The 25739-nt window shown below is 43.8% G+C and overlaps 1 protein-coding gene across 8 annotated transcripts in view; it reads left to right on the top strand.

Moving 5' to 3' along the window:
• Positions 1-25739, top strand: part of FAM13A (family with sequence similarity 13 member A) — a 161615-nt gene that overhangs the window by 27382 nt on the left and 108494 nt on the right. For 6 of the 8 annotated variants that reach the window (XM_072117632.1, XM_072117668.1, XM_072117624.1 and 3 more), the window contains 4 exons: positions 8674-8854; positions 18393-18543; positions 20679-20756; positions 21874-21948. In XM_072117632.1, coding sequence (XP_071973733.1) covers positions 8674-8854; positions 18393-18543; positions 20679-20756; positions 21874-21948 — 485 coding nt within the window. The remainder of the gene's footprint in view (positions 1-8673; positions 8855-18392; positions 18544-20678; positions 20757-21873; positions 21949-25739) is intronic. The other 2 variants (XM_072117642.1, XM_072117676.1) reach the window with 1 other exon arrangement.

Raw genomic sequence — 25739 nt, 5'->3', positions numbered from 1 at the left:
AGCAGAGTGCAATTACAGTAAGGTGTGAGGTACATCAAGTTGCAGTTCTTTGTTAGTTACCAACAGCTGTGATAATGGCCGGTAGGAACAAAGGCAGGAAGAATGCTGCCAGTGCTGTGGACATTACAGAGGACGATGCAGTACCGCAGTTGGACCAGGAGGAGGTGGGGGGCGCTATTGTTCAAGGCGAGGGGGAGCTCTGCCCAGACTCCCCAAGGAGCCAGTCGCCAGTGGTCAGTCCCACATTGGACCGCCCACTGCCCGCCCACCCACATGGTCTGATGGGCTCGGCGGCCATCTTTCAAGCTGCCTTGTCCAGTTTACAGGCGGGGAACCATGCTGCGTACGAGACCCTCATGGCTGCTGCAGAGCGGCGAGAGCGAATGGAAGCAGAGGCGGCAGAGCGGCGAGAGCGAATGGAAGCAGAGGCGGCAGAGCGACGAGAGCAAGCCCAAGCTGCAGAAAGGCAACGGGAGCGTGAACACCAGCTGCAGATGCTCCAGCTACAACAGTCTGCTTCTGCTAGTCCAGTGTTGCCGGAGAACCATGTCCCAAAGCTGCGGACTGAAGACTTTCCCCTGCTGGATAAGGGTACTGACTTGGACACTTTTTTGCTGGCTTTTGAAAAAACTTGCCAACAGTACCATGTGCCTGTGGACCAATGGGTTCGGTACCTTACCCCTCGTCTCAGAGGGAAGGCCCTTGAGATATTTGGCTATTTGTCCAGTGAGACCACCCTGACCTATGATGATATCAAGCAGGCTCTGGTCCGTCAGTACAACCTGACCCCTGAGACTTACCGGAAGAAGCTCCGGAGTTTGCAGCGGGGGTCTGCTGACAGCTGGACTGATCACATGAGGGCTCTTCTCCGAGCAGTGGACCAGTGGACCTCAGGACTGGGACTTACCACCTTCCAGCAGCTGAAGCAGCTAATCGCCATCGAGCAGTTTTTGTGGAATTGCCCGGAGGAATTACAGCAGCACCTTCGTGACCGGAAACCCAAAGATGCTTTGGAAACAGCTGGCCTGGCAGATGAATACAGCAACAACCGGACGCTGGAGACCAGGAGACCTGCTGGCTGGAGAGGGGGCAAGACGAACACCATCCCTCTTACCCCTGCCCCTGCACCCAAGGGGGCACCTGCCCATGCTCCCCTCTTCACATCAGTGGGCGAAAACCATCTGTGTCATTTCTGCAGACAACCAGGACACTTCAAGGCCATGTGTCCACAGCGCCAGAGAGGCCCAGGACCGTCCCTGACACCATCTCCTGTTTTGTTTGTGGGTGGGGGTGGTGGGAGGTCCCCTGATAATTTGCAGCCCGTCACCATAGGCCAGGCTAAGGCCATGGGACTGAGAGACACTGGTGCTGGGTTGACCCTCGTACGGCCTGAACTGGTGTCCCCACAGGATTTGATACCTGGGAAAACACTCACGGTTTCTGGAATTGGAGGAACAGAACCAGCACTGCCCATTGCCAAGGTGTATTTGGACTGGGGTGCGGGGAGGGGCATGAGGGAGGTGGGCGTGTCACCTGACCTTCCTGTGAGTGTTCTGCTGGGAACAGACTTGGGCCGACTAGTGTCACAGTATGTGACCCCAGAATCATCAGGGACTGATCGCTCAGACAGCAATATGCAGCCGGCCGCTGTAACTGTTATTGAGATTGATTGTTATGACTCTGATGTTGATATTGTCAATGATAATACTGATGTGTGTGACCTACCTACTGCCAGGAATGTGGGGGTGGGTAGGGTCATGGGTCCCACTTTGCCCTTGGGGGAGGGGACCATCCAAGCAGAGGGTCAGGCTACTATGGGGAGTGGCCTGTCATTCTCTGGATACCTGTTGTCCTCTGACACTCCTAGAGTAGGGAGAGACAGGGGGCTAACAGCTGCGGGGAAAAAGCTTGCAGGGGAGGACGGGAAAATACCGGGACTAGTGAAGTGCCCAGGTAAGGACTCTGTGCAGAGCTTATCCCCAACCGGACTGTCTCAGGACCGGGCCTGTCCGTCTGCCTTGGCGACTGGGTCAGAGGTGGAGAGGAAGTGGACGCTACCTGCGGTCACAGCAACCATCGCTGCTGGGACATGCGGTTGTAGCGTTGTAGCCCCTCGGGGGCTCGCAGACTTCCTCCCTTCTGATCAAGTGGCTGCCAGGTCAGATGGAGGCCAGGAGACAGATCCGGGGGAACTGGCAGAAGACGTGGGGGTTTCTTCTACTCTCACCACGTCGAGTCAGTGGTCTCAGGAAGGAGGGCCTGTCAGCGAGGACGGGAAAGTGCCGGGAGAGGTAGGTCTTCACGGCAAAGACTCGCTACAAGGCCCATCCCCAACCGGACAGTCTCAGGACAGGGCCCATCCGTCTGCCCTGGCGACTGGGTCAGAGGTGGAGAGGAAGCGGACGCTACCTGCGGTCACAGCGACCATTGCCGCTGGGACACGCAGTCGGAGCCTTGTAGCCCCTCAGGGGCTCGCCGACTTCCTCCCTTCTGATCAAGTGGCTGCCAGGTCAGATGGAGGCCAGGAGACAGATCCTGGGAAGCTGGCAGAAGATGTGGGGGTTTCTTCTACTCTCCCCACATCGAGTCAGTGGTCTCAGGAAGGAGGGCCTGTCAGCGAGGACGGGAAAGTGCCGGTAGAGGTAGGTCTTCACGGCAAGGACTCGCTACATGTCCCATCCCCAACTGGAATGTCACAGCACCAGGTCAGTCTGTCTGCCTTGGAGACTGGGTTGGAAGCTGAGAGGAAGCAGACACTACCTGCGGTCACGGCGACCATCGCCGCGGTGACGTGCAGGCGTAGCGTCGAGGCCCTTTGGGGGTCCACTGCCTTCCTCCCTTCCGACCAATTGGCTGCCAAGTCAGACAGAGGCCAGGAGATCGATCCTGGGAAGCCAGCAGAAGATGGGGCAGTTGCACCAATTCTTGCCACGTCCAGCCAGGAGTTTACGGTAGCGTTAGACGCTGACGCTTGCCTGAAAATTAAGGAGAAGCAGGTGGTAGAGTCTCCCTTGGACTCCGACCCCAAGCGGGCCTGGGACCAAGGGCGACTGTACCAGAGGACAATTCAGCAGGGTACACCAGAGGTATGGCCCAGTGACCCACATGCAATGGTACCCTGTCCAGTTTGGGCAGAGGAACCCATTGCAGATGTAGAGGCTTGCCAGCAGCTCCGGACGGACCAAAGGTCCCAGCTGTGGGCAACCCTTCACCCCTTCCGGGAGTTGCTCAGCAACCAACCTGGGAGGAACCCGTTGGCAGTCCATCACATGGACCCCGGGGACCAAACCCCATCCCAGTTTTCAGCATACCGGGTGCCTCCTGAGGTGCAACAGCGCCACAGCTGGGTATCTCTCAGGCTTAGAGAGGTAGTGAGTGGGCGCATGGGGAAACACAAAGGTATTACCCCTTAGCGCCCTCTATAGGAGGGAGGTGTGATGATGTGACCAGGGTGACCAGGGGGAGGGGAGGCCTGCTGGTAATTCACCACCATAAATTAACCTAATTGAGCCAGTTTGTTGACAAAACCAGCATGTGGCTGGGCTTCAAAGACCTATACAGACAAACCGACTGCAGGCCTCACCCCCCCTCGCCTCCCCAGTCGCAAACAAAGAGCCATTAAAACTTTCACATCACCAGGTTGTATAGAGACAGTTATGAAGTTATGGTCCGTCTCACCAGAACACCAAATACATTTTTGGATCAGTTATTCTCCATAAATCATAACAACCCATTGTTCATTGCTCTAGGATACTCAGATCCAGAGATATCAATATCTCTGGATAGGACCATAGCAAATGGGTCAGGTTTGGTATCAATGCGATCCTGGGATTCACCCGGATCCAATGATACCAGAACCATGACCCCAGGACCTTCCCATGGGGTAGCTGTGGCTTCTCCAGGGCTCTGGATGTAATATCAGGTAGGAGGGACCATTGACCCCCCTTAGGATGGGCAGAGGTGTGTCCACACCTGATATAATCGGGCGCCCTTGAAGGGGCCGGTGTCTTTGTCCTGGGGGAAACTAACATCAACTAAGCGCAGGGAGGATCTAAAAGTGTGGACTATCCATCCCCATTAGGCCACACACAAAGGTAACTAACTAACTAACTAAACTGCTTAGACTTGTGGTGCTACCCGTGTAATTTGTACTCTGTTTACTGTATGTATCTATTGTGTGTACTGTATTGTCTAGTGTGCCCTTAAGGCAATTAAATATAAAATCTAATCTGTGTTGCTCTTTTATCTCGATCACAAATCTTACGTCCGGGTTTCTCGCTTTTATCCATGCTACCGGGTTGGTTCCTCACCCTATATAATCCCGTTACGGACCGGGCTTATATTAAAGGAGAACTGGTGGCAGCATAAGGCTGATAATATTCTGTCTCACTGCGGCTAGTGAGAGGGATCTTATAGCCATTCAGGGATCTGATTTAGGGTTGTGCCATATCCGGAAGTTGTGTGGACAACTTTAAATCACTTCCTGCGCCTCTCAGAACCCGTGCGTTCTGGGAGTGTCTGTAAAAGGATAACTGAGTGACCTTACGTACCCTTCAGGGGTCCGGAACGTTGCGGTTTCCATCACATGCTTTATTCACACAGGCATAGAAAAACTGCAACGTTTCGATTCGCCATGAATCTTTGTCAAGCATACATAAAGTGTGCACATGCACATACACTCACCAGCCACTTTATTAGGAACACCATGCTAGTACCGGGTTGGACCCCCTTTTGCCTTCAGAACTGCCTCAATTCTTCGTGGCATAGATTCAACAAGGTGCTGGAAGCATTCCTCAGAGATTTTGGTCCATATTGACATGATGGCATCACACAGTTGCCGCAGATTTGTCGGCTGCACATCCATGATGCGAATCTCCCGTTCCACCACATCCCAAAGATTCTCTATTGGATTGAGATCTGGTGACTGTGGAGGCCATTTGAGTACAGTGAACTCATTGTCATGTTCAAGAAACCAGTCTGAGATGATTCCAGTTTTATGACATGGCGCATTATCCTGCTGAAAGTAGCCATCAGATGTTGGGTACATTGTGGTCATAAAGGGATGGACATGGTCAGCAACAATACTCAGGTAGGCTGTGGCGTTGCAACGATGCTCAATTGGTACCAAGAAAATATTCCCCACACCATGACACCACCACCAGCCTGAACCGTTGATACAAGGCACGATGAATCCATGCTTTCATGTTGTTGACGCCAAATTCTGACCCTACCATCCGAATGTCGCAGCAGAAATCGAGACTCATCAGACCAGGCAACGTTTTTCCAATCTTCTACTATCCAATTTCGATGAGCTTGTGCAAATTGTAGCCTCAGTTTCCTGTTCTTAGCTGAAAGGAGTGGCACCCGGTGTGGTCTTCTGCTGCTGCTGTAGCCCATCTGCCTCAAAGTTGGACGTACTGTGCGTTCAGAGATGCTCTTCTGCCTACCTTGGTTGTTACGGGTGGCGATTTGAGTCACTGTTGCCTTTCTATCAGCTCGAACCAGTCTGCCCTTTCTCCTCTGACTTCTGGCATCAACAAGGCATTTCCGCCCACAGAACTGCCGCTCACTGGATGTTTTTTCTTTTTCGGACCATTCTCTGTAAACCCTAGAGATGGTTGTGGGTGAAAATCCCAGTAGATCAGCAGTTTCTGAAATACTCAGACCAGTCCTTCTGGCACCAACAACCATGCCACGTTCAAAGGCACTCAAATCACCTTTCTTCCCCATACTGATGCTCGGTTTGAACTGCAGGAGATTGTCTTGACCATGTCTACATGCCTAAATGCACTGAGTTGCCGTCATGTGATTGGCTGATTAGAAATTAAGTGTTAACGGCAGTTGGACAGGTGTACCTAATAAAGTGGCCGGTGAGTGTATATATACACCCATTTCTTAGTGACATCATTTCCTGTTATACAATCTTTTTTTCTTTTTATCACAAATTCATATATTTACTATTATATCAAAGGTGAAACAAATACATTGTGTGTAATACTTTATATCTACAGTGATACTATTACATATAACCACTGTGTTTATATACTGTGGCACCCTGGATTCCACAGTAAAACCATGTGCCGCTCTGAATGTATTGATTTCTCTTCCAAATTAGATAATTATAATGCGTGCACACGAAGAGTCACACACTCATGGTCTTTAAGGAGATTTTCTAATTATTGAACTACAGATTATTTATTTAGTTTATATGGGTTGTCCAACTTTATTAAAAACTCTGGAGGTGGTCTGCGGAGGGCCGTTAAAAATAAAATAAACTTGTACCTGCCTACTCCGTTGCTCCTCGTCATCCTCACCATGGTCCATTGAAGCGATGCCCTCAAAACACCTTCAAGCCGCTTGGCATTCTCACCTGTCTCTTCTCCCAGTGCCTTGTACAGCGCTGGGGCAGCATGGCCAAGCCTTAAAAAAGCATATTAACCTACCCTTAAAATGATCAACTGTTTATGTATTTGTCAGTGGGCAAATAAAATCAGCCAGGGATCAAATAATTATTTCCTTCACTGTATATCCCAACCGGATCGCTGTAAGAGATTAAGGATGCAATGTGCTATCATTCCAAGTACAATACGTACACATGATTTAAATTGTAAACTTAAAGAATAGTTCATTGCTTGGTCCGATGGATCTGTGTACTGTCAGACGCCTGACCGTTTTGGATAGGAACTGTGCCAAGACTGTACAGGCATGTAATGTGGCACACTTAGAGGGTTCCCAGTGTCTTGTCAATGAATAGACTTGAGTGTCTGAACACTCATTGCTTCAAGTGCTGAATAAAGGAGTCTCTGTTGGTCAAGAATGGACAGTCTTCTGAAGCCAGGAAAGCCTTGGCTGTATCTCTAGTCTTGATTATTTTTCTCTCACCCAGTGATGTTTAATGATGTGAGTGATGATTTGTACTTTGCAAGATATTTTCAATCTTTCTATAACTGATTTATTATGCAATAACTCCATAAATAATTAATTAGCAGAAAAGAGGTGAAAGCTTGCTCTAGACTGTGTTCTCTCAGGCTCATATTTTATGAACTTTTCAGAGCCAATAGTATGTCAGTGGATTATAGTCACAATTGGGGTCATGTATCATAAAGCCGTTCTTGCAACAGTTCTGTGTCTGTCTTTTGAGCTCCACTGCCCTCAGATTGATTAAGGTGGTTTTTTAAAGTGTTTTTTTTTTAAAAAAATAAATTTGTTGTCACTATTCTTATGCTATGCTTGTTGTTTGCGACCATTGCTTAAAAAGTAGTTAAAAAACAAACCAAAAGTCACAGCACATAGACCGGGGGGACTGGAGTAAATTTGTACCAAAACTTAAAACCGTCACAATACATGAATTTAGTCTTATTAATGGAATGTAGGAAACCGGAGCTGCACAAAAACAGTGCCAACATAGACAAAAAAGAAAATTATACTTTACCCCCAATGTCATTTTAAGCAGTTTGGAGAGCAATTTGCTTACATTTTCAGAAATTGGGTATAAAGAGAAATAGTTTTTTATCAACATGTCTGATCCTTTTCTTTTGAGTCTATAATAATAATATATAATAATTCTTTTATTTATATAGCGCACACAGATTACACAGTGCTGCAAAAAGCTTGTCAAATCGGTCCCTGTCCCCAATGGGGCTCACAATCTAAACAACCTTACAGTATGTTTTGGAGTGTGGGAGGAAACCGGAGTACCCGGAGGAAACCCACGCAAACACGGAGAGAACATACAAACTCTTTGCAGATGTTGACCCGGGTGGGATTCGAACCCAGGATTCCAGTGCTGCAAGGCAGAAGTGCTACTCACTCAGCCACCGTGCCGCCCCTATAAAGCAGATATATATATATATATGAATGTGCCCAAAATTGGGTTAGAAATTTTTACTCATACTGCTGATGTTTGGTTGAACTTTAATATTTAAACTTGCAATTTGCCGAAACTAGCCCTTTCCCTGTGGAAAGGAGCACTTATATTTGGTCCTGTATTACCCTTTATCTGTTTTTGGGAATTTCTTTAAACAATGTGCATCTTTTTTAAAGCCAAGCCCATATCACCCCTATTATATACCAGCCTTAAGAAATTTGTGCAATTGTGTCTTTACTGTAAAAAATAAATACAGCTTTGTCTCTGAGTAATCTGAAAGAAGAGTTTTTGTCATAGCTATGTTCTTCTTGCAAAGTTCTTTGTTTCATTATCTGTAAACTTGTGAATTTTCAAGTTTTTTTTAGGTTGTAATATTTAGTGTTTTTTCACTAGACAACCCTTATTTACAGTAGGGACCTCTCTGCCCACTGTGAGCTCTGGTGATGTTGTGTGGATGCTTTACTTTAGTCCTAGGCTGCAATTATAAGCTGTAAGGTGTCTGTAATTAATTATTGATAATCCTTATTCCCATGACAGCACAAAATGTTCAGAATCCAATTGTCCCAGGGATAAACTCTGCTGGAGTTACCATTATAAAATATACCAGTTCCGAATTGCATATAAATTTAACTTAAGTACAATCCTAAAAAACCTATCTTGAACGTAACCTGGGGACGCCCTGTAATCGTTAAGGGGGACTTGGGGCAAAGCTACATAAGCATGTGAGATGCTGTCACCATTTTATTTTAGATTTGCACTAGTTTACTTTCCAGTTTGCATAAAGCTGCTCTTATTTGTCCTTACAGATAGTGGAAGTGACACACAAAGAGAACGCGGCTTGAAGGAGCTAATAAAAGAATTGCCAGATACACATTATGCCCTGCTCAAGCACATCTGCTATTTTCTGACTCAGGTGGTTCAACATCATACAGAGAACAAAATGAATGTCTACAATTTGGCAACAGTCTTTGGGCCCAGCTGTTTCCGGTAAGTTTCAAGACCTTGTACACACCTAGCATGAACACATATCACAAATTATACCTGGGTAAACTTGCAAAAGTATTTTATTGTTAGGCTTTTTTAGGGGGTTTTCTAAGTGATTTCCTGTGATTTCCATTGAAGCCTGAAAAAAGTAAAATTTGGGATACTAAACCCCCTACCTGATCCTGTGGATCAGTGGTTTTGTGTCTTTAGTCAACCATAAAGGGGTTATCTGGGTTTAAGAAGGTACTTAGAGGCGGGATGTTTAAAAATAATAAATGTGTACTTACCTCCTCCGGCACCGCTGATATCCCACACCGCGGTCCGTCTGTAAACAAACAGGGGCACGGAAGCCGCGAACAGGGAGCTTCCGGCCGGCGAGGTGGCCGGCTCCTCCCATCCGTCGCTATCTCTCGGCATTGTAAGTACTGGGAGATGGTGTCCGATGGGTGCTGCCGGCCCACAGATGAGGCAGACCGCGGCGCAGGACATCAGCGATGCCGGAGGAGGTAAGTACACATTTATTGTTTTTAAATAGCCCCCCCAGCCCGGCCCTAAATTATTCCTAAACTCGGATAACCCGTTTAAAGGAAGTCAAAATAAAGCATGATAAACCCTTATTTGAAGATCCAGGCACTGTGAGGTAATCTTATATTTGTTATCCATGGTCTCCTTCATTCCAAAATAAAATTTTATAATTATGTTAATTAGTCTTGGGGGCTTCCATAGCTCTTCTGTTATCTGGCTTTACCGGTGGTAACACTGTCTCACTCTCACCCTGCTCTTTCGGCACTTGCACAGTGAGCACTTCCTGCTGTATTCTCGGTGCTGATAAAGCAGGGGTGAGAGTGAGACGGTGTAACAGCCTGTAAAGCCAGATCGCAGGCTCATTAGCATAGTTGTAAAAGTTGATTTTAGAAGGTACAGGGGCATGGATAACAAATATAAGAGGATTACCAGTCACATTGCCTGGATCTATGCGTAAGTGTCCCTGGTTTATCATGGTGGATTTATATATGGACCAAATTTAAAAGAAAAAAATGAAACCTTCTTCCTAGACCTGCCTAGTGGTTTAGTGAAGCTGGGAGTAGACCCATACTTGCAGAGAAACTGATTGAGAGGGGTCCGGTGCAAGTCTCTTGCTTGGCGAGACAGGCTGAAACCCACTTGATCCAGATTAATGGATTAATGCCTGGAGAAATAAGTTGATACACTTGGCTAATATAGAGGTGAACAATTTGAGGTCTAGATTTAGCAAGGAAATGAGTCTATACAGGCAGTCCCCTACTTAAGAACACCCGACTCACAGATGACCCCTAGTTACAAACAGACCTCTGGATGTTGGTAATTTACTGTACTTTAGCCTTAGACTACAATACAGAGCTATAATAGTTTTTAAAGGCATCTGCAATGAAGCTTTATTGTTAATTGTGGGCTTAAAGCCCTCCTCACCACAAGAACTGATTCTCGTTCTGGTTTTTATGACAATCTAACATTTTTAAAAAAAATTGGCTGGGGTTACAATTATAAAATATAAAGTTTCAACTTGCATACAATTTCAACTTAAGAACCTACAGAACCTATATTGTACGTAACCCAGGGACTGCCTGTAGTTGCTTGAAAGAAGGGGTCTTTATTTGGTTTAGGTATAACTGTTAAATAGGTTAAATGGAAATTTTATGGCATTTGTTCACGTTGAAGGAGGCAGTTACAGTATGTGCGGATATGTTGGAGGAGAATAGGAAGAAATTTTTTATACTAGGCTGCAGAAAGGCTCTCTGGGCCTGGAGATTTGCCAAATTTAAGGGTTTTTTTTACCTTCTTTAAGTTCCTTGTCTGTGATTGGGGCTATGAGGATATCTACTGCCGACAATGGGAGAGATGGCAGGTGAATGGAGTTAAGGAAGTGTTCAATGCTGGAGGTGCTGGTTTGGGCAGATGGAGTGTACAGTGATTGGTAGAATTGCTTAAATGTGCTGTAGATGCGTTCAGGATGGGATGTGACCTTTCCATTTCATGTTTTAATGGAGAAGACTGTGTTGATACATTCTTTTTGTTGCAATTGATGTGCCAACATTTTATCCATTTTGTTAGCGTATATGTAAAATAGCTTGTGTCCACTTATGTGCCCTTTCAGTTTAGTATCGTATATGCGTTTAGTAAGCTGCAGGGTGGGATGTAATTGATTAGCCTGAAGAGGTAGGTCAGAGGGTTTCCACTCTCTATCAGTCCCTGGACACAGGCACCTTAGTAGTCCTTAATGCTCAAAATCTGACATTAACCACAAAGAATGTACTCCCTCCCTCACCAGGGCGGTCCCATGTTAATCCTGTTCCGTCCAGTGATTATTAATTTTAATAATGTGTGTGTTGTTTCTATCCATTGGGTTGTCTGTGATTTAATAAGGTTACTGTAACTGAGGATGTAAGTGGTTTACAGGAGTTACACATGACACTAGTATTATGTATGACAGAGTGCTAAGATTTATACAGGCTAATAAAAGAGAAATGTTATTAAACTTGTTTATGTGCAAAGATTATTGATAGCCTGGAAAAAGTTGGTGCTGCTTTTATTTTTTTATCTTTGTACTCTGGACTAAGTATTGATTTTGTTTTTTATTTTGTAAGCATTGGGTGAGGTTTCCTACTTGTTTTTCCAATGTTGCTATATCAACCTAGTGTTATCAGAGTGATTATTTTAATGTGTATATGCTCATTAATCTGTCAGTCTTGTGCTTTGTACAGTAGCTTGCTATGTGTGTCACGTGAAGGGATCTGTTTGTTGTTTGGGACTGATATGTGAGAAATGACAAAATATGCCTTTTATCTGGATAGTGTAATAGATAAGTTTCTCTCGGGTCACACGAGTGTGTTCTTATGTTTATGACTCAGTTTTCTGTTGTGTTTGTGCCTTATGTTCCTATTGTTCCTACGCTGCACCCATTAGCTTTAAATGTCTGTACATATTGCCATTTTAGACAATGATGTGGACAACCATGACAAGCAGGCCTAGGTGTGGGAAAAGTCAATCTGTGTCATTACTAACATTTTCATATAGGGAGTGATTAATGAGCACAGGAGTTTAACATGTAAGGCTTCACTTGAGGCTGGCGATTTTGCCTAAAATAAAAATCTCCTTTTTGTTTTCTTTCAAACTTAGAAAAAGATGCAACAGATCCCTTATATTTAACCCTATAAGGCTAATCCAGGCCATTTTCATGTTTGCTGTTTTTATTTAACCCCTGCCCGACATTTGACGTAATAGTACTGCACGGCGGGAGGTGCATTACCGGGGGAGGGGGGGTGTCTGTGGCTCCGAGGTCAGCCCCCGGAACTGCCAGTGTCCCAGGGCTGCGCGATCCTCTTCCAGAGCCGGGTCCTGTAATCTAGCAATAGCTGTCTGTGGAGTCTGTTGTCACAACTCTCTGTGTAGTGAATTTCTTATCCCAGTGATTAACCCTCTGCAATTTGTGTATCCCCATGTTCTTCTGTGTATGCTTTTTCCTCTTTATGACCTTACATTGTGTATATTTATTGTGTACTTTGCCCTTTCTGTTGTACTGATTACTACCGTTGCACAGCTCCGTGGAACATCCGGTCCCGTGCCACGGATGAAGAAAAAAAATCAGATACTCACCGTTCCACCCCCACCCCCCAGAATCAGTAGCAGCCGTCCTCTTCAATTTTAGTCTGTGCCTTGGCACGATGTGTCTCAGAACCTGGCAGATTCAAAGATGGCTCCCGGGCTGCATACAGGGAAGCTTCTGCTTCGGGTGTAGCAAGGAAAGGTCACTACAGGCGGTCCCCTACTTACACCTGACTTACATATGACCCCTAGTTACAAATGGACCACTGGATTTGGGTAATTTACTGTACATTAGCCCTACGCTACAATAAACCGTTATAACAGTTATCAATGGTGCCTGTAATTAAGATTTATTGTTTATACTGGTTCTTATGACAATCCAACATTTTTAAAATCCAATTTTCACAGAGACCAAAAAAATTTTGACTGGGGTTACAATAATAAAGTATACGGTTCAGACTTTCATACAAACTCAACGTAAGAACAAACCTACAGACCCTATCTTGTATGTGACCCGGGGACTGCCTGTATACGTTTTGGTTTTTTTTCTTCTGAAGGGGGAGGCAGGATGGACTGGAGGAAAGGGGGCATTCCAAATGGGGGGTCCTAGAGAAAAGGGGATGTTATAATGCCCTATTTTCTTTAGACCCCTGCTAACTATGCCCCCTATTTGGTAGGCCCCTCCTTAAAAGGACAAACCACTAAAAGGGGCATTATGATGAGATTCTGTAGGAAAGGAAGTTTAAAAGAGGGGCTTCAGGAAACGTGATATGGAGGGCAGTTACAGGAAGGTAGCTATAATAAGAAAGGGTTGTAGGAAAGAGGCTTTACAAAAGGGGAATTATAAAGGTTGATGTTAGTATAGGGTAAGGGAGGGGCACATCTTTATTTTTCACAATCATAGTTATGTAGAGCATGCAACAGATGGCCACTGCTATTTGTAAAAATAGCAATGCATTTTGGTTGTATACAGTATTATCCACATTGACACAGAAAAGACTATTACAAAATGCTATTGATGTGTCCACTTGCCTAGAACAATGCTCACAACACACTCTACTCCCACAATGCTTTATAAAAGCAAATGCCTAAATAGATTATGCTAGGCATAGATTACATAAGCACACTCAACAAAAATGGGACGTTTTGTAATTGTATTTTTTATGGGATTTGTTGTTGACAACTGTACAAGTGAAAACTTGCGTCAATGTGGAGGTGGCATTTTCATTCAGCAGGCAGGGTGAGTTACTTAGTTCTATGCTTCTACATTATATAATCTCTAATTAAATTACTTTCACTGTTCATCCACATGTTTGGATGGAGGATCAGTGGCTATTTAACCCCCTTAGCGCTCTACGCTGTACTATTAAGACGCAGAGTCCTGATATTAGCGCTTGGCGCCATACTAGTACAGCACAGAGCAGATGCTGGTTCAGCTGACAAAGCACTGATCGCGGGTGGTAACCCATTACATGCCGCTGTCAGCGCAACTGCTGCATTTAAATGGCTGCAGGAAAACCCTACTCTATCGGCACCCCCTGCAGCGGTTTCGGGTGTGCTGATCATTGTTATGGCAACCCCGGGGTCTGAACTAAGACTGCAGGGTTGTTCATAATAAATTTATCTGTAGCTCACCCGATTAATGTGCCGCTGCTGCACGGACCAAATGTGTGAATAATCCAGCGCGCTGCATCCGAAAGTATTAAAAAATCTCTTGTGCTTTATTGTGGATACATAATCCACACATTGCAATGAATGAATAGGAAAATGTCCATATACTGCCATACTGTACTATCGCGGTATATGATGGGATCGATGGGGCAACCTAGAGTTAAAGTACCCTAGGGAGTCTGAAAAATAGTACAAAGAAAAATTTTAAAAAAAGGTAAATAAAATTATAATTAAAAAAACCTAAAATTTCAAATCACCCCCCTTTCCTTAGAACCAATGTAAATATCAATAAACCGTAAAAATCATAAACACATTAGGTATCACCGCGTCCAAAAATGCCCGATCTATCAAAATATAATAGTGTTTTTCACTGCGTTTAACCCTGCAACGGAAAAAAGTCCCCAAAGTCGAAAATGGCACTTTTTTGCCATTTGCAAAAAATTGAAAAAATCGATAAAAAGTGATCAAAAGGTCGTACAGTCCTAAAAATGATATAATTGAAAACATCATCAAAAGTCACAAAAATAACACCACCCACAGCTCCGTACAACAAAGTATGAAAAAGTTCTTAGCGCCAGAAGATGGCAAAATAAAAAAAAAATTTGTACAGGAGGTTTTAATTTTTGTAAATGTATGAAAACCTTATAAAATCTATACAAATTTGGTATCCCCGTAATCTTATCGACCCAAAGAATAAAATAGACATGTCATTTGGGGCGCACAGTGAAAGCTGTAAAATCCAAGCTCACAAGAAAACGGCGCAAATACGGTTTTTTTAACCATTTTCACTGCATTTGGATTTTTTCACTGCATTTGCATTTTTTCCTGCTTCCCAGTACATGGCATGGAATATTCAATACCATCACTATGAAGTGCAATTTGTTATGCAGAAAACAAGCTATCCCAGAGCTCTTTATTTGTAAAATAAAACAGGTAAAGATTTTTGAAGTTGGGGAGTGAAAAATGGAAATGAAATAACAAGAAAGGGCCTGGTCCTTAAAAGGGTATTCCCATCTGGTCATTCAGATTTCAGCAATCAATACCACAGGACGGCTGCGGGACATTTAGTAACTTCTGGACATTTCATATACAAAAACCTTTTGTTTCTTTGGGCAATCACTCCAGCAGAGGTGGCCGTATCTAAGGACACAGTCTTGTTTCTAAGGGACTATATCACTACATTTATGAGAAATTATCTTCACAGAGGAACTTTTTTTAATAACATCTAATTGAAGAAATGTATATATATGGCAGACTAATCAAACTGAGTGTTAATGCCCAGATGATAATACCCCTTTAACCGGTTAAACTGTCCTCCTCCTTGACTTTACACAACCAGCTTCAAAGATGAGTTTCTGGATGATGCCATCACACTGGCACACAAAAGTAACAATAACTAGAAGGTGTTACACTGCTTGACAATATTCTGGTTTATAAGGGCAATTGCTGATGACAGGTTCCCTTTAAAGCGGTATTCTCATTTCAGCAAATAATGTAATTGTTTCATAATGAAAATGTAGACATTTTTCCTATATACTTTCTGTATCAATTCTTTGCGATTTTCTAGATCTCTTCCTGCCAGTGGTGAACCTAGCCTTAGGATGATCCCTAAATTATCCAGCATGCAAACCCATGTCCCTGTTCAGGCGTCAATTTTGTTAGGGAAATATCCCATATCTGATGTGATGTGTGGGTTCAAATCATTGAATAGTACGAGCTGCTCGGTGAATCATTGAGACCTTCACATGTTTTAGAGAATTCCAATTTATTTAGGTAGCAGACAGTTTTTATAGGTTCTTGGGACAAAGGAACCTACGCAAACCAGCGCAAACATGGGGGGGGGGTGCAGGTACCTGGGCCGGGCGGGTGTATGTGATAGGCGGGCCACGGTGGAAAGTGTCGGCCGGCGTGCAGGAACATGTCACAAAGAAATTAGAAACGCATAAAAAGAAATGGTCTTTATCCAACATATTTTTGGGGGGGAAGCTGACATCTCCTTCATCAGTGTAGTACTAGAATACAATACAATAACAATCCAGTGTTAAAGGACACCTGTCATCAGGTCTGTGTCACTTGTCCTGTCACTACTACCTGTTGGAGCAGCTCACAAGGATCCCATCCCAGCCTTTATCTAGTTATTTCATACATTATTCATTGTAAAATCATCTATTTTTTATCATGTAAATGAGGCTGGTCACATGGTCAGAGGCAGTGATGCCACCCCTGTTACCCCTCCCCTCTCCTCCCCCTGCTCATGTCTGTGTGTAATGTATAGTAAAGCATGGCTAGTGTGTGTGCTGCATCTGCTGACATGCTGCATCCTCCTAATATACAGGTGAGAGACACAGACATCAGCTACACATGAATCTGACATGTTCTGCTATAACATGGAGCTGCTGTATCTCTCCTAAACACACACACATGCACACACAGGCTGCAGGGGGCGTGGCCACCAGCACCAGAAAGCTCATCATTATACAGCCTCACATCATTATACAGGCTGTCAGTCATACACTGGGGGTGTGGCTGTGCCTCCCACTCATGAATAGAGTGGACAGCATGAATATGCTAATGCTTCATTGGACATTTCACAGGTCATTTGCATACAGCTTTAGGATCTTATTGCTTAGGTTTACAGGCATGTAGAGGGACAATAAAGGGATAGAGGCAAAGCTCTCTAATGGCAGTTTATGAAAATATATTTAGTTTAGGAGGGTTATTTTGCATGACGGGTTCTCTTTAATGTCTAAGACTTTAACCTTTCTCGCAGGCAGTCTTTGAGAAAAGCTTTCTGAAAAGCTTGTCATTTTTTCTCCCAGATAACGTAAGCTTAATAGGCGGCTCAGTTGTCATGTTAGCAGAACTGTTAGTCTTTTATTTTCATTTTTGTGACTGAAGTCAGTTAGTGACCTGAGCCTTACTCTGATACATGGATTCCACCCTGTTGAAACTTGTGTTTTTGTCGTAGTGGATCGTGACCTTATTCGTATATATATAAAGCTTAGTGTATGTGTATGTCTGCTGGAGAAATCTGCACTGTCGCGTTTATAATCGCCAAATTTAGATTTTGTGTCTAAATTTTCATCCCACGGTTTCCAAAATACACTTATTATTTACCTTTACAGGAGCCATTTTCTGCTGGCTACTGTGGCAGTTAGCTGCCAATAACATCTCGGTTTGCATTTTGCCACAGGTCATTAATATGAGCCCTGAGCTTTGAGTGGTTCTATAGGCATTGAGTGTAACACGGCTTAAGTGTGAGGTAATATGATAGATATAGACAGACGGGGAGAGGAAAGGAGACTTCTATAGATAGGTCATTAATATGAGCCCTGAGCTTTGATTACAATGGGCAATGAATGTAAGACAACTTATGTATTAGGTAATATGATAGTAAAACGAAGAGAGACAAAAATTCTTTTTGTTAACCCATTCTATTTTGTTATAGCCAAGACCAGTTTACTGTCTCGGGTAACGCCAGGGCTACAGCTAGTTTAGTAATAAATCTTCACTTAACAGATAGTGTGGACATTATAGACGTCATGGCATGCAAAGGAGTTCTCCTCTCCGTCATCCAGAACTGCGTAGTGAGAATATTATGCAAGCCAAAATTACACTGATTTTGTTTCCATCAATTCTTTTGTTTCTTATTTCATTTGTCATACATTTTCAATAATACCTATTGATAAACAGTCCATAACTACATGCGTAATTCTATAAAATTTTGCAGCAGAGTGTGCTTGTTGGCCTCAGTGAGCCCTGTCCCATGTGTGTTTGTTGTGGGCTTTTGGATTGTCCTGGACATCCACTGAAGGTTGATGTAGAAATGAAGGTTATCCATTGTGATTATTGAAATGTATGACAATTCAAATAATAGATATAAAGAACTGGTGGAAGCAAAATCGGTAATTGGGCTTGCTTACTATTCATACACTGCTTTGATCACCTCCCCACCTTTCTTTTTACCTGTCTGTCATTTAGGACTATGAATTCCCCTCCCCCCTCCCCTTTCTCTAATTTCCCTTTTAGCTTCCTTCCCTCCTTGTCTATCTATCCTCCATTCTTTCTTGCTCCAAACTAAAGGTTCCCTGTTTCTACATCTCCTATCACTTGGTTTAATGCATAGCTCATTGATATGTCTTCTGCTATTGTAAAATACTAATTAACACAGATCATCTATTTGTTGTGCATGCAACTGGTACAGTCCTGTTAATCCAGCCTTATACAGTGACCTAGAATGCTGGGGAAAAATGTGGCATCTGTAACGCATAAATTTGTTTTTTCATAGTGTATCTCCTGGCTTTGAAGGCATGAAGCAGCAGGAAATATGCAACAAAATTGTGGCTAAGTTGTTAGAAGATTATTCCAAGTTCTTCGAATGTGAGCCCACAGAGAAAGATTCATTGTGTGAAGAAATGGCTAGAATTATTACTGTAAAAGTAAGTAGCGGTTTTAATTTTTGTAATAGTTGTCATAGTAATTACAGGATTGTAGACCCCAGAGTAAAAGGGAACCTGTCACCACATTTTTCACAAATGCAGCTAGTGACAAGTTCCCATAGATCTCTAGTAACTGACAGCCTTCCTTTAGCTAAAAATTGTTTCCCTCATAACCCCATAAAATAAAGGTGTAGATTAGGAGGTCGGCCAAGCATAACAAGCCCCCTTAGGTGTCAGGTTTGGCCGACCTCCTAATCTACACCTCCCCATTTCCAATGTTTCTTCTCAGCATATGTGTCCAGGATAATGTCACCTGGAGTCCTTTTAACCCAGTTATATTTGCAACATTTGCACCATGCATGTATCTGATTACATAAAATCACAGCATGCCTCAATGGAGGATAGGGAGGAGTATAAGTCCATGGAGACATACTGTGATTTTCATGTGATTAGATGCATACATGGGGTAGATGTTGCAAATATTAGCAGGGTTAAAGAATCTTGAATTACATCACCCTGGTCACATGCAATGAAGTGCCCAATGATGTAACACAGCTCTTTCTCAATGTTCCACACAGCAGCAGTGAGACAAAAAAAGTGATAAAAAAGTGATATAAAAAAAGAAAGACACATAGCATTCTTTAAAATGTTTTTAGAAAACTTTTTTACAATTCAGCAGTCAAAAATTGGAACAGCAGGCAATAAGCAAACAAAATGCAAACCCACATAGTTCCGTGTTGCTCATCAATCAAGCTCTACCAAACCCCTGAACCTAAGATTGCTAGCAGTGCGACTCCAGACATAATAGGGAGCCAGTGATTTTGTTGGGTAAGTGCCAACGCCCAACCTTTGGAAGTAGATATGTCTTCTATTCCAGGAATCTTGGTCCAACTCTGTTGGCTGGTACTGTGCCACATGCCACTCCTGATACAACACAGTTAAAGGGTTATTCCAGGAATATACAAATACACAATTCATATACAAATTCATATACTCCCCTTAGCCATTAGCTAAAAATGCTATTGGACATGCACTATTATGAAGAATTAAAATTGATTTGTTGATTTTCTATGTGCGGAGCAGACACAGGACAGCAGATGGCTGCTGGTCACATGTCTACATCACATGTCCTGCACCTGCCTGTTTATGTCATGTGATTACCACTTCTCTTGGCTGTAATTGGTTAGTTGCAGTGCATCATGTATGGTCAGGGTTGTGGTAAGACATCATCTCAGTGAGGTAATGAACAGTGATGGCAGTTACACATCATTACTATGGTAACAGAGCAAGACAGTCTGTTAAATCATCACTGGGAGCAGAGCATAAGAGGGAAGAGGAGTTAATGAGAACTAAAGGATCATGGGACCTATAGTTTCTATTGGCGGCCATGTTGGTGATAACTCTGCCTACTGTAGAAATCCCATAACATTTTGTAAATCAGAAATTCAAACTTTTTAAGCTCCATTTTGTGACTAATGACATTGAGTTTAGTTTTGAGTTTCATTTATTTTTTAGCATTAATAATGTAATGTATACTTTTTTTTCACTGAATGTTGGAGTCTAACTTGAAAATGTCAGCAAAACCATTAGCAGTTGCTTCCATAAATAAACACCCCCTCAGCCTGTGAATTGGCAGGATCACCTTTAACTCCTCATATTGCCACTCATGTTCTGTCTTCAGTCTTGCGGTCAGATTATTCACAATAAGCAGAGTTTCTGCCAGTAGTTCATCTCAACTTTACAGTAATTTCATAATATACCACTGCAGTCAGGATTTGGTAACATGTATAATATTGTGTTTCTGTTCTACAAGGGGATTATTATTTTTTGTTGTTGTTATCAAATTGCAAGGTGTTTTTTTTCCTGTTATACGGCTGGAACAGATTGTTCCCTGTCTTGTTCATGCATGATACGGTTATCAGAACACTGTAATTGTAGATAGAACATTCCTTGTCCTGTATTTGATTTACTATTCTAACTATTTGTTATAATAAGAAGTTATGGCAATCTCCATATAAACATTGTACTGTTAAAATGATTGCTCTTAGTATTTACATTAATATCTGGTAGGAGGATTTGCGATAGTTTACACAATTTATTTCTGATTTGTAAAAAATTTTTTTTTTTTTATACAGGAATTCAATTCTGAAAATCTCTTTGTCCCATCAGGGAAGATTGAGATTCAGGAAGCTTCCCTCAATCTTAGTGGAAAGGTAACATTTCAACTCCTTTGATGCGTAGTTGAGGAAGGTTTTGTGTGTAAATATTGCTTTGAACCTATGGCAAGTATTATGCTGCCATTTTTATGTTGCTATCACATGTTACAAAAAAATTAATTTCTGTGTGCCTCGTAGTTGGACATAAGTCATGTCTAATAATGAGTGTTATGTGACTGGTCATAGCAAATGGCTGTGAGCAGGGAGAAAAGTAGCAGCTTCTAGGTTTTAAAGAGAGTAAGTTACCAGTTTTATACTACTTCATCTTGGTTTAGTACAGGCAGTTCCTGGGATATGTACATGATAGGTTTTCCCACTTATTCAAGTTAGCTAACTTGCTGATCAGTGTGGGTCTCAGTGATGAGACCCCCACAGTTCACGAAAACGAGTGGTCCGATGGGGTCCCCGCGCATGGCCGTTCTGCTCCAATCATCTCAATGGAGCCGACGGAAAAATATGTGGGTCTACTTAAATCAGCGACCGCCTGTATAATGAAGTCATCAAGACTTTGTACCAGCGCCTCGGTCACTCACAATGCTGTCTTGCTGCACTTTGATATTTTTAGGCTACCGACTTCCACCACCCTATATGCCAGTTTTCTCCCAATTCACAGTATCTGTAGTATTTAGTTACTAAACATATACATTTACACACCTCTACCTGAAAACTGTGTGAGCAAATACCCTCTAAGGTTGTACACACAGAATAACATCTATGCAGTGTGTGTGTGTGCGTGCGCTGCCAGGACCTTTTTGTCATGAACCCCCTATTGTCCTTCTCTTATGTATAGTTATAAAGTTTGCACCTTTAACTGTCTTCAGATAGCCTCTGTGTCCTACTTTGATCTGGCTAGCTTTCTAATGTGGAGTTTCAGCTATAGTATTTTTGCAGTGTTTTATATTTGTCTGTGTGTTTTCGGTCTGTATGTGCCTGTAATGTGCTTACCAAAAATTTCTACATTTCCCCCATAAAAACCACTACTGTATAGACAAACAATGTTAGATCTTTGTAAATTGTTACTTCTATGTCTAGATAGTATTGTACACATTTTAATGTAACCAATTTAATTTCCCAATTTAAAGTAAACATTAATCTTAACATTAATTCTACACAGGTACATGTGCAGGAACAAACACAGAAGACAAATAATGTTGAACTAGATCTACCCACACTGTCTCCAAGATCTACGGTAGAAAAAAAAAATATTTTGATAATGAAATTGTGTGATTTAATGTGTCTGTATCATTAATCGGCTAAATGCATGTGTGGCCAAAAAATCATTATGTGCAACACATCTCCTTATTTAAAGGTCTCTGAAAGTCAGAATATTTCTAGTTGCCCATGGCAACCTATCACAGCTCAGTTTTCATTTTACCAATGCTCATGAATATTTTAAAGGGGAGCTGTGATTGGTTGCCATGGGCAACTAGAAATATTCTGACTTTCAGACAGCTTGATAAATCTGCCCCAATGGTCTCACTTCATTATTATACAATAATTTTTATATTAATGGCTGTGAATTCTACACCAATCTTCAGATGGTTTTCAGCTGCGTATTGGCAATGTTAAAATTGTCCGGTGCAACTTTAGGGATAATATAAAATCAAATGGGTATAGCGTATATACCCGAGTATAAGCCGAGTTTTCAGCACAAAAAATGTGCCGAAAAACCCTAACTCTGCTTATACTCGAGTCCATATTTAAAAAAAAAAAAAAGTGTACTCGCCTACCGACGATGCTCCGGCTCACTCTCTCCGTGCACTGCTGTTGCTCGAGCTGTGAGATCAGCGGCTCGCTGGCATCACAGTGTGTGCCGAAGGCGCCGCACACACTAGAACGTCAGTGAGCTGCTGACATCACGGCTCCAGCGACGGCACCGCACAAAGAGAGGGAGCCGGAGCATCGTTGGGCAGAAGAGGACCTCCCGGGGGGCGTCGGAAGGTGAGTACACTTTTTTCTTTTCTTATAGGATGGGCAGGGGCTGTATACTGGGGGCCAGGGGCTGGCAGGCTGTATACTGGGGGGCCAGGGGGCTGGCAGGCTATATACTGGGGGCTAGCAGGCTGTATACTGGGGCCAGGGGGCTGGCAGGCTGTATACTGGAAGCTAGCAGGCTGTATACAGGGGGCTAGCAGGCTGTATACAGGGGGCTGGCAGGCTGTATACTGGGGGCTAGCAGGCTATATACTGGGGGCCAGGGGGCTGGCAGGCTGTATACTGGGGGCCAGGGGGCTGGCAGGCTGTATACTGGGGGCCAGGGGGCTGGCAGGCTGTATACTAGGGGCCAGGGGGCTGGCAGGCTGTATACTAGGGGCCAGGGGGCTGGCAGGCTGTGTACTGAGGGCCAGGGGGCTGGCAGGCTGTGTACTGGGGGCCAGGGGGCTGGCAGGCTGTGTACTGGGGGCCAGGGGGCTGGCAGGCTGTGTACTGGGGGCCAGGGGGCTGGCAGGCTGTGTACTGGGGGCCAGGGGGCTGGCAGGCTGTGTACTGGGGGCCAGGGGGCTGGCAGGCTGTGTACTGGGGGCCAGGGGGCTGGCAGGCTGTATACTGGGGGCAAGTATACGGACAGGCTGTATACTGGGGGCCAGGGGGCTGGCAGGCTGTATACTGGGGGCAAGTATACTGGCAGGCTGTATACTGGGGGCCAGGGGGCTGGCAGGCTGTATACTGGGGGCCAGGGGACAGTTTTTTGGGTTAAAATTAGGTACCCGGCTTATACTCGGGTCAGCTTATACTTATTTACAAAGTAAATAATAATGATGATCTGGGGAGAACCATACGTACTGGAGATAACCATACATACTGGGGAGAACAAGATTCAACTCCTCTGTTAAAGGACATCTACCACCAGGATCGAGGATTGTAAACCAGTCACACTTACATACTGGTGTGTTTCTGGTCCGGCAGGATCTGCTCTTTTAGTGAAGTGAGGGGAAACACACACCAGCATGCGAGTGTGCTTGATTTACAAACTTTGATCCTGGTGGTAGATGTCCTTTAAATCAGTGATTTTCAACCTTTTTTGAGCCGCGGCACACTTTTTATACTTAGAAAATCCTGGGGCACACCACCAACCAAAATAGCACAAAATTACACTAAAACAGTCCTATTATACATATAGTTAATAATATAGATTCTAAATTTATTTTACTCAGTGTGAAACCTGGGCCTGTTTCGATAAACACAAAAGGGATATCCTGGCAGGAATGGTGGAAAGACACACACGAAGCTCTTCCAGTTCTCAGTTGAGGAAGTATATGGTGCTGATTATTATGTGGCTCATATACTGCAAAATAAAGGGGTACAATGAGAAGTACTATGGCCATGAGGCCAGAGTACAAGTGCCAGCTCATATACTCAGAATATGAGCTGGTACTTGTAGTACTCCAGCCTCATGACTATAGTATTTCTCATTTTACATTTCTCATTGTTATATGCAGTATACTGCTGGAGTACTAAAAGTACCAGCTCATATGCTGAGTAATCTGCCAACAGTTCATATACTCAGGCAAAAGCTCATATAGTCAGCATTATTGGTGGGCATTACCTTGGCGGTGGGCAAATGCGAGAGTCATGTGTTATTGTACACGTCTCCTACATTGTAAGAAGCCGTGACTGCGCATCGCCGGGAAACAAAACACAGGGAGCACAATAGTTTGGGGAACTTTCCCCGCGGCACACCCGACCATGTGTCGCGGCACACTAGTGTGCCACGGCACACTGGTTGAAAATCACTGCTTTAAATACTTAGAAGGATATTCTAAGGACTTTTGATGGTCACCTTTCTTTAAAATAGTGGGAGTTGCACTGATTAGCCATTTGAAACATTTACAGTACAGGCGGTCCCCTACTTAAGAACACTCGACTTACAGACGACCCATAGTTACAAACGGACCTCTGGATATTGGTAATTTATTGTACTTTAGTCCTAGGCTACAATAAACAGCTGAAACACTTATCAAATGTGTCTGTAATGAAGCTTTAGTGTTAATATTGATTCTTATGACAACCCAACATTTTTAAAATCCGATTGTCCCAGAGACCAAAAAAGTTCTGGCTGGGGTTACAATGATAAAATATACAGTTCCGACTTACATACAAACTCAACTTAAGAACAAACCTACAGACCCTATCTTGTATGTAACCCGGGGACTGCCTGTACTCCAGTGAATGCTGCTTTCACTTTACAGGCCTGTGATGTCACACCTTCAATGACATGGGTGGTTTGTAGTTTAGTCCTACTCAAGTGAAAGTGGCTTAGCCGCAATACCAACCTCCGACACTGTACAGTGGAGAGCACTGTCTTTGGTAGATTGGTATATTGAAAAGTGCAATGGCTTCTTCACAGTCTGAAAGTAAGTACCTATAGTAAGGATAAATCCTGGAACACCTAGACCAGTGGTGGCGAACCTATGGCACGTGTGCCTTCTCTATATTCAGCATTGCAGCTCCAGTCAGGCAGGAAACGCTCGCCGAGAGCTCCAGTGATCTATCTCCCTGTAGGCTGCATCTGACTAGTGCTGCCTTAGAGAAACAGCAGCAGGTTAGTGCCAGCCTTCCACTCCAACCCCCTCCTGCTCTGTGTGTTTTTCACAGGCAGCAGTTGAGTGTCCGGTAGCTTTGCGACACTAAACAACTGTAGGTCCTTTTTGTTGACAGCGTATGACGGCTTTCTATGGTCACATAAATACATCCCTTGGTCTAAATCTTCTGTCGCCTTGTGATGCTGCCAATGACGCCAGGGTGCACTAGACTACCTTCACTGACAGCATGGCAGTGGTGCCGAGAGCTCCAGAACAAGGGTAGTGTATATATGTGTGTGGCCAAAGACATCTGTCATGTGGTGATTCATCTGCCAAAATTCATCTGCCTTGTTCCTTTTAACTTTGCTGTTCAGTGCCCACACCCAACACACCACAACACACACTTTGCCCTACGTACCTCCTGACAAATTGTATTCCCCAATCCTTCCTATTGCCC

This window comes from Engystomops pustulosus, chromosome 1 (assembly GCF_040894005.1).
Source record: "Engystomops pustulosus chromosome 1, aEngPut4.maternal, whole genome shotgun sequence".
Taxonomy (NCBI): Eukaryota; Metazoa; Chordata; class Amphibia; order Anura; family Leptodactylidae; genus Engystomops; species Engystomops pustulosus.
This window is presented reverse-complemented; position numbering and strand designations above follow the sequence as displayed.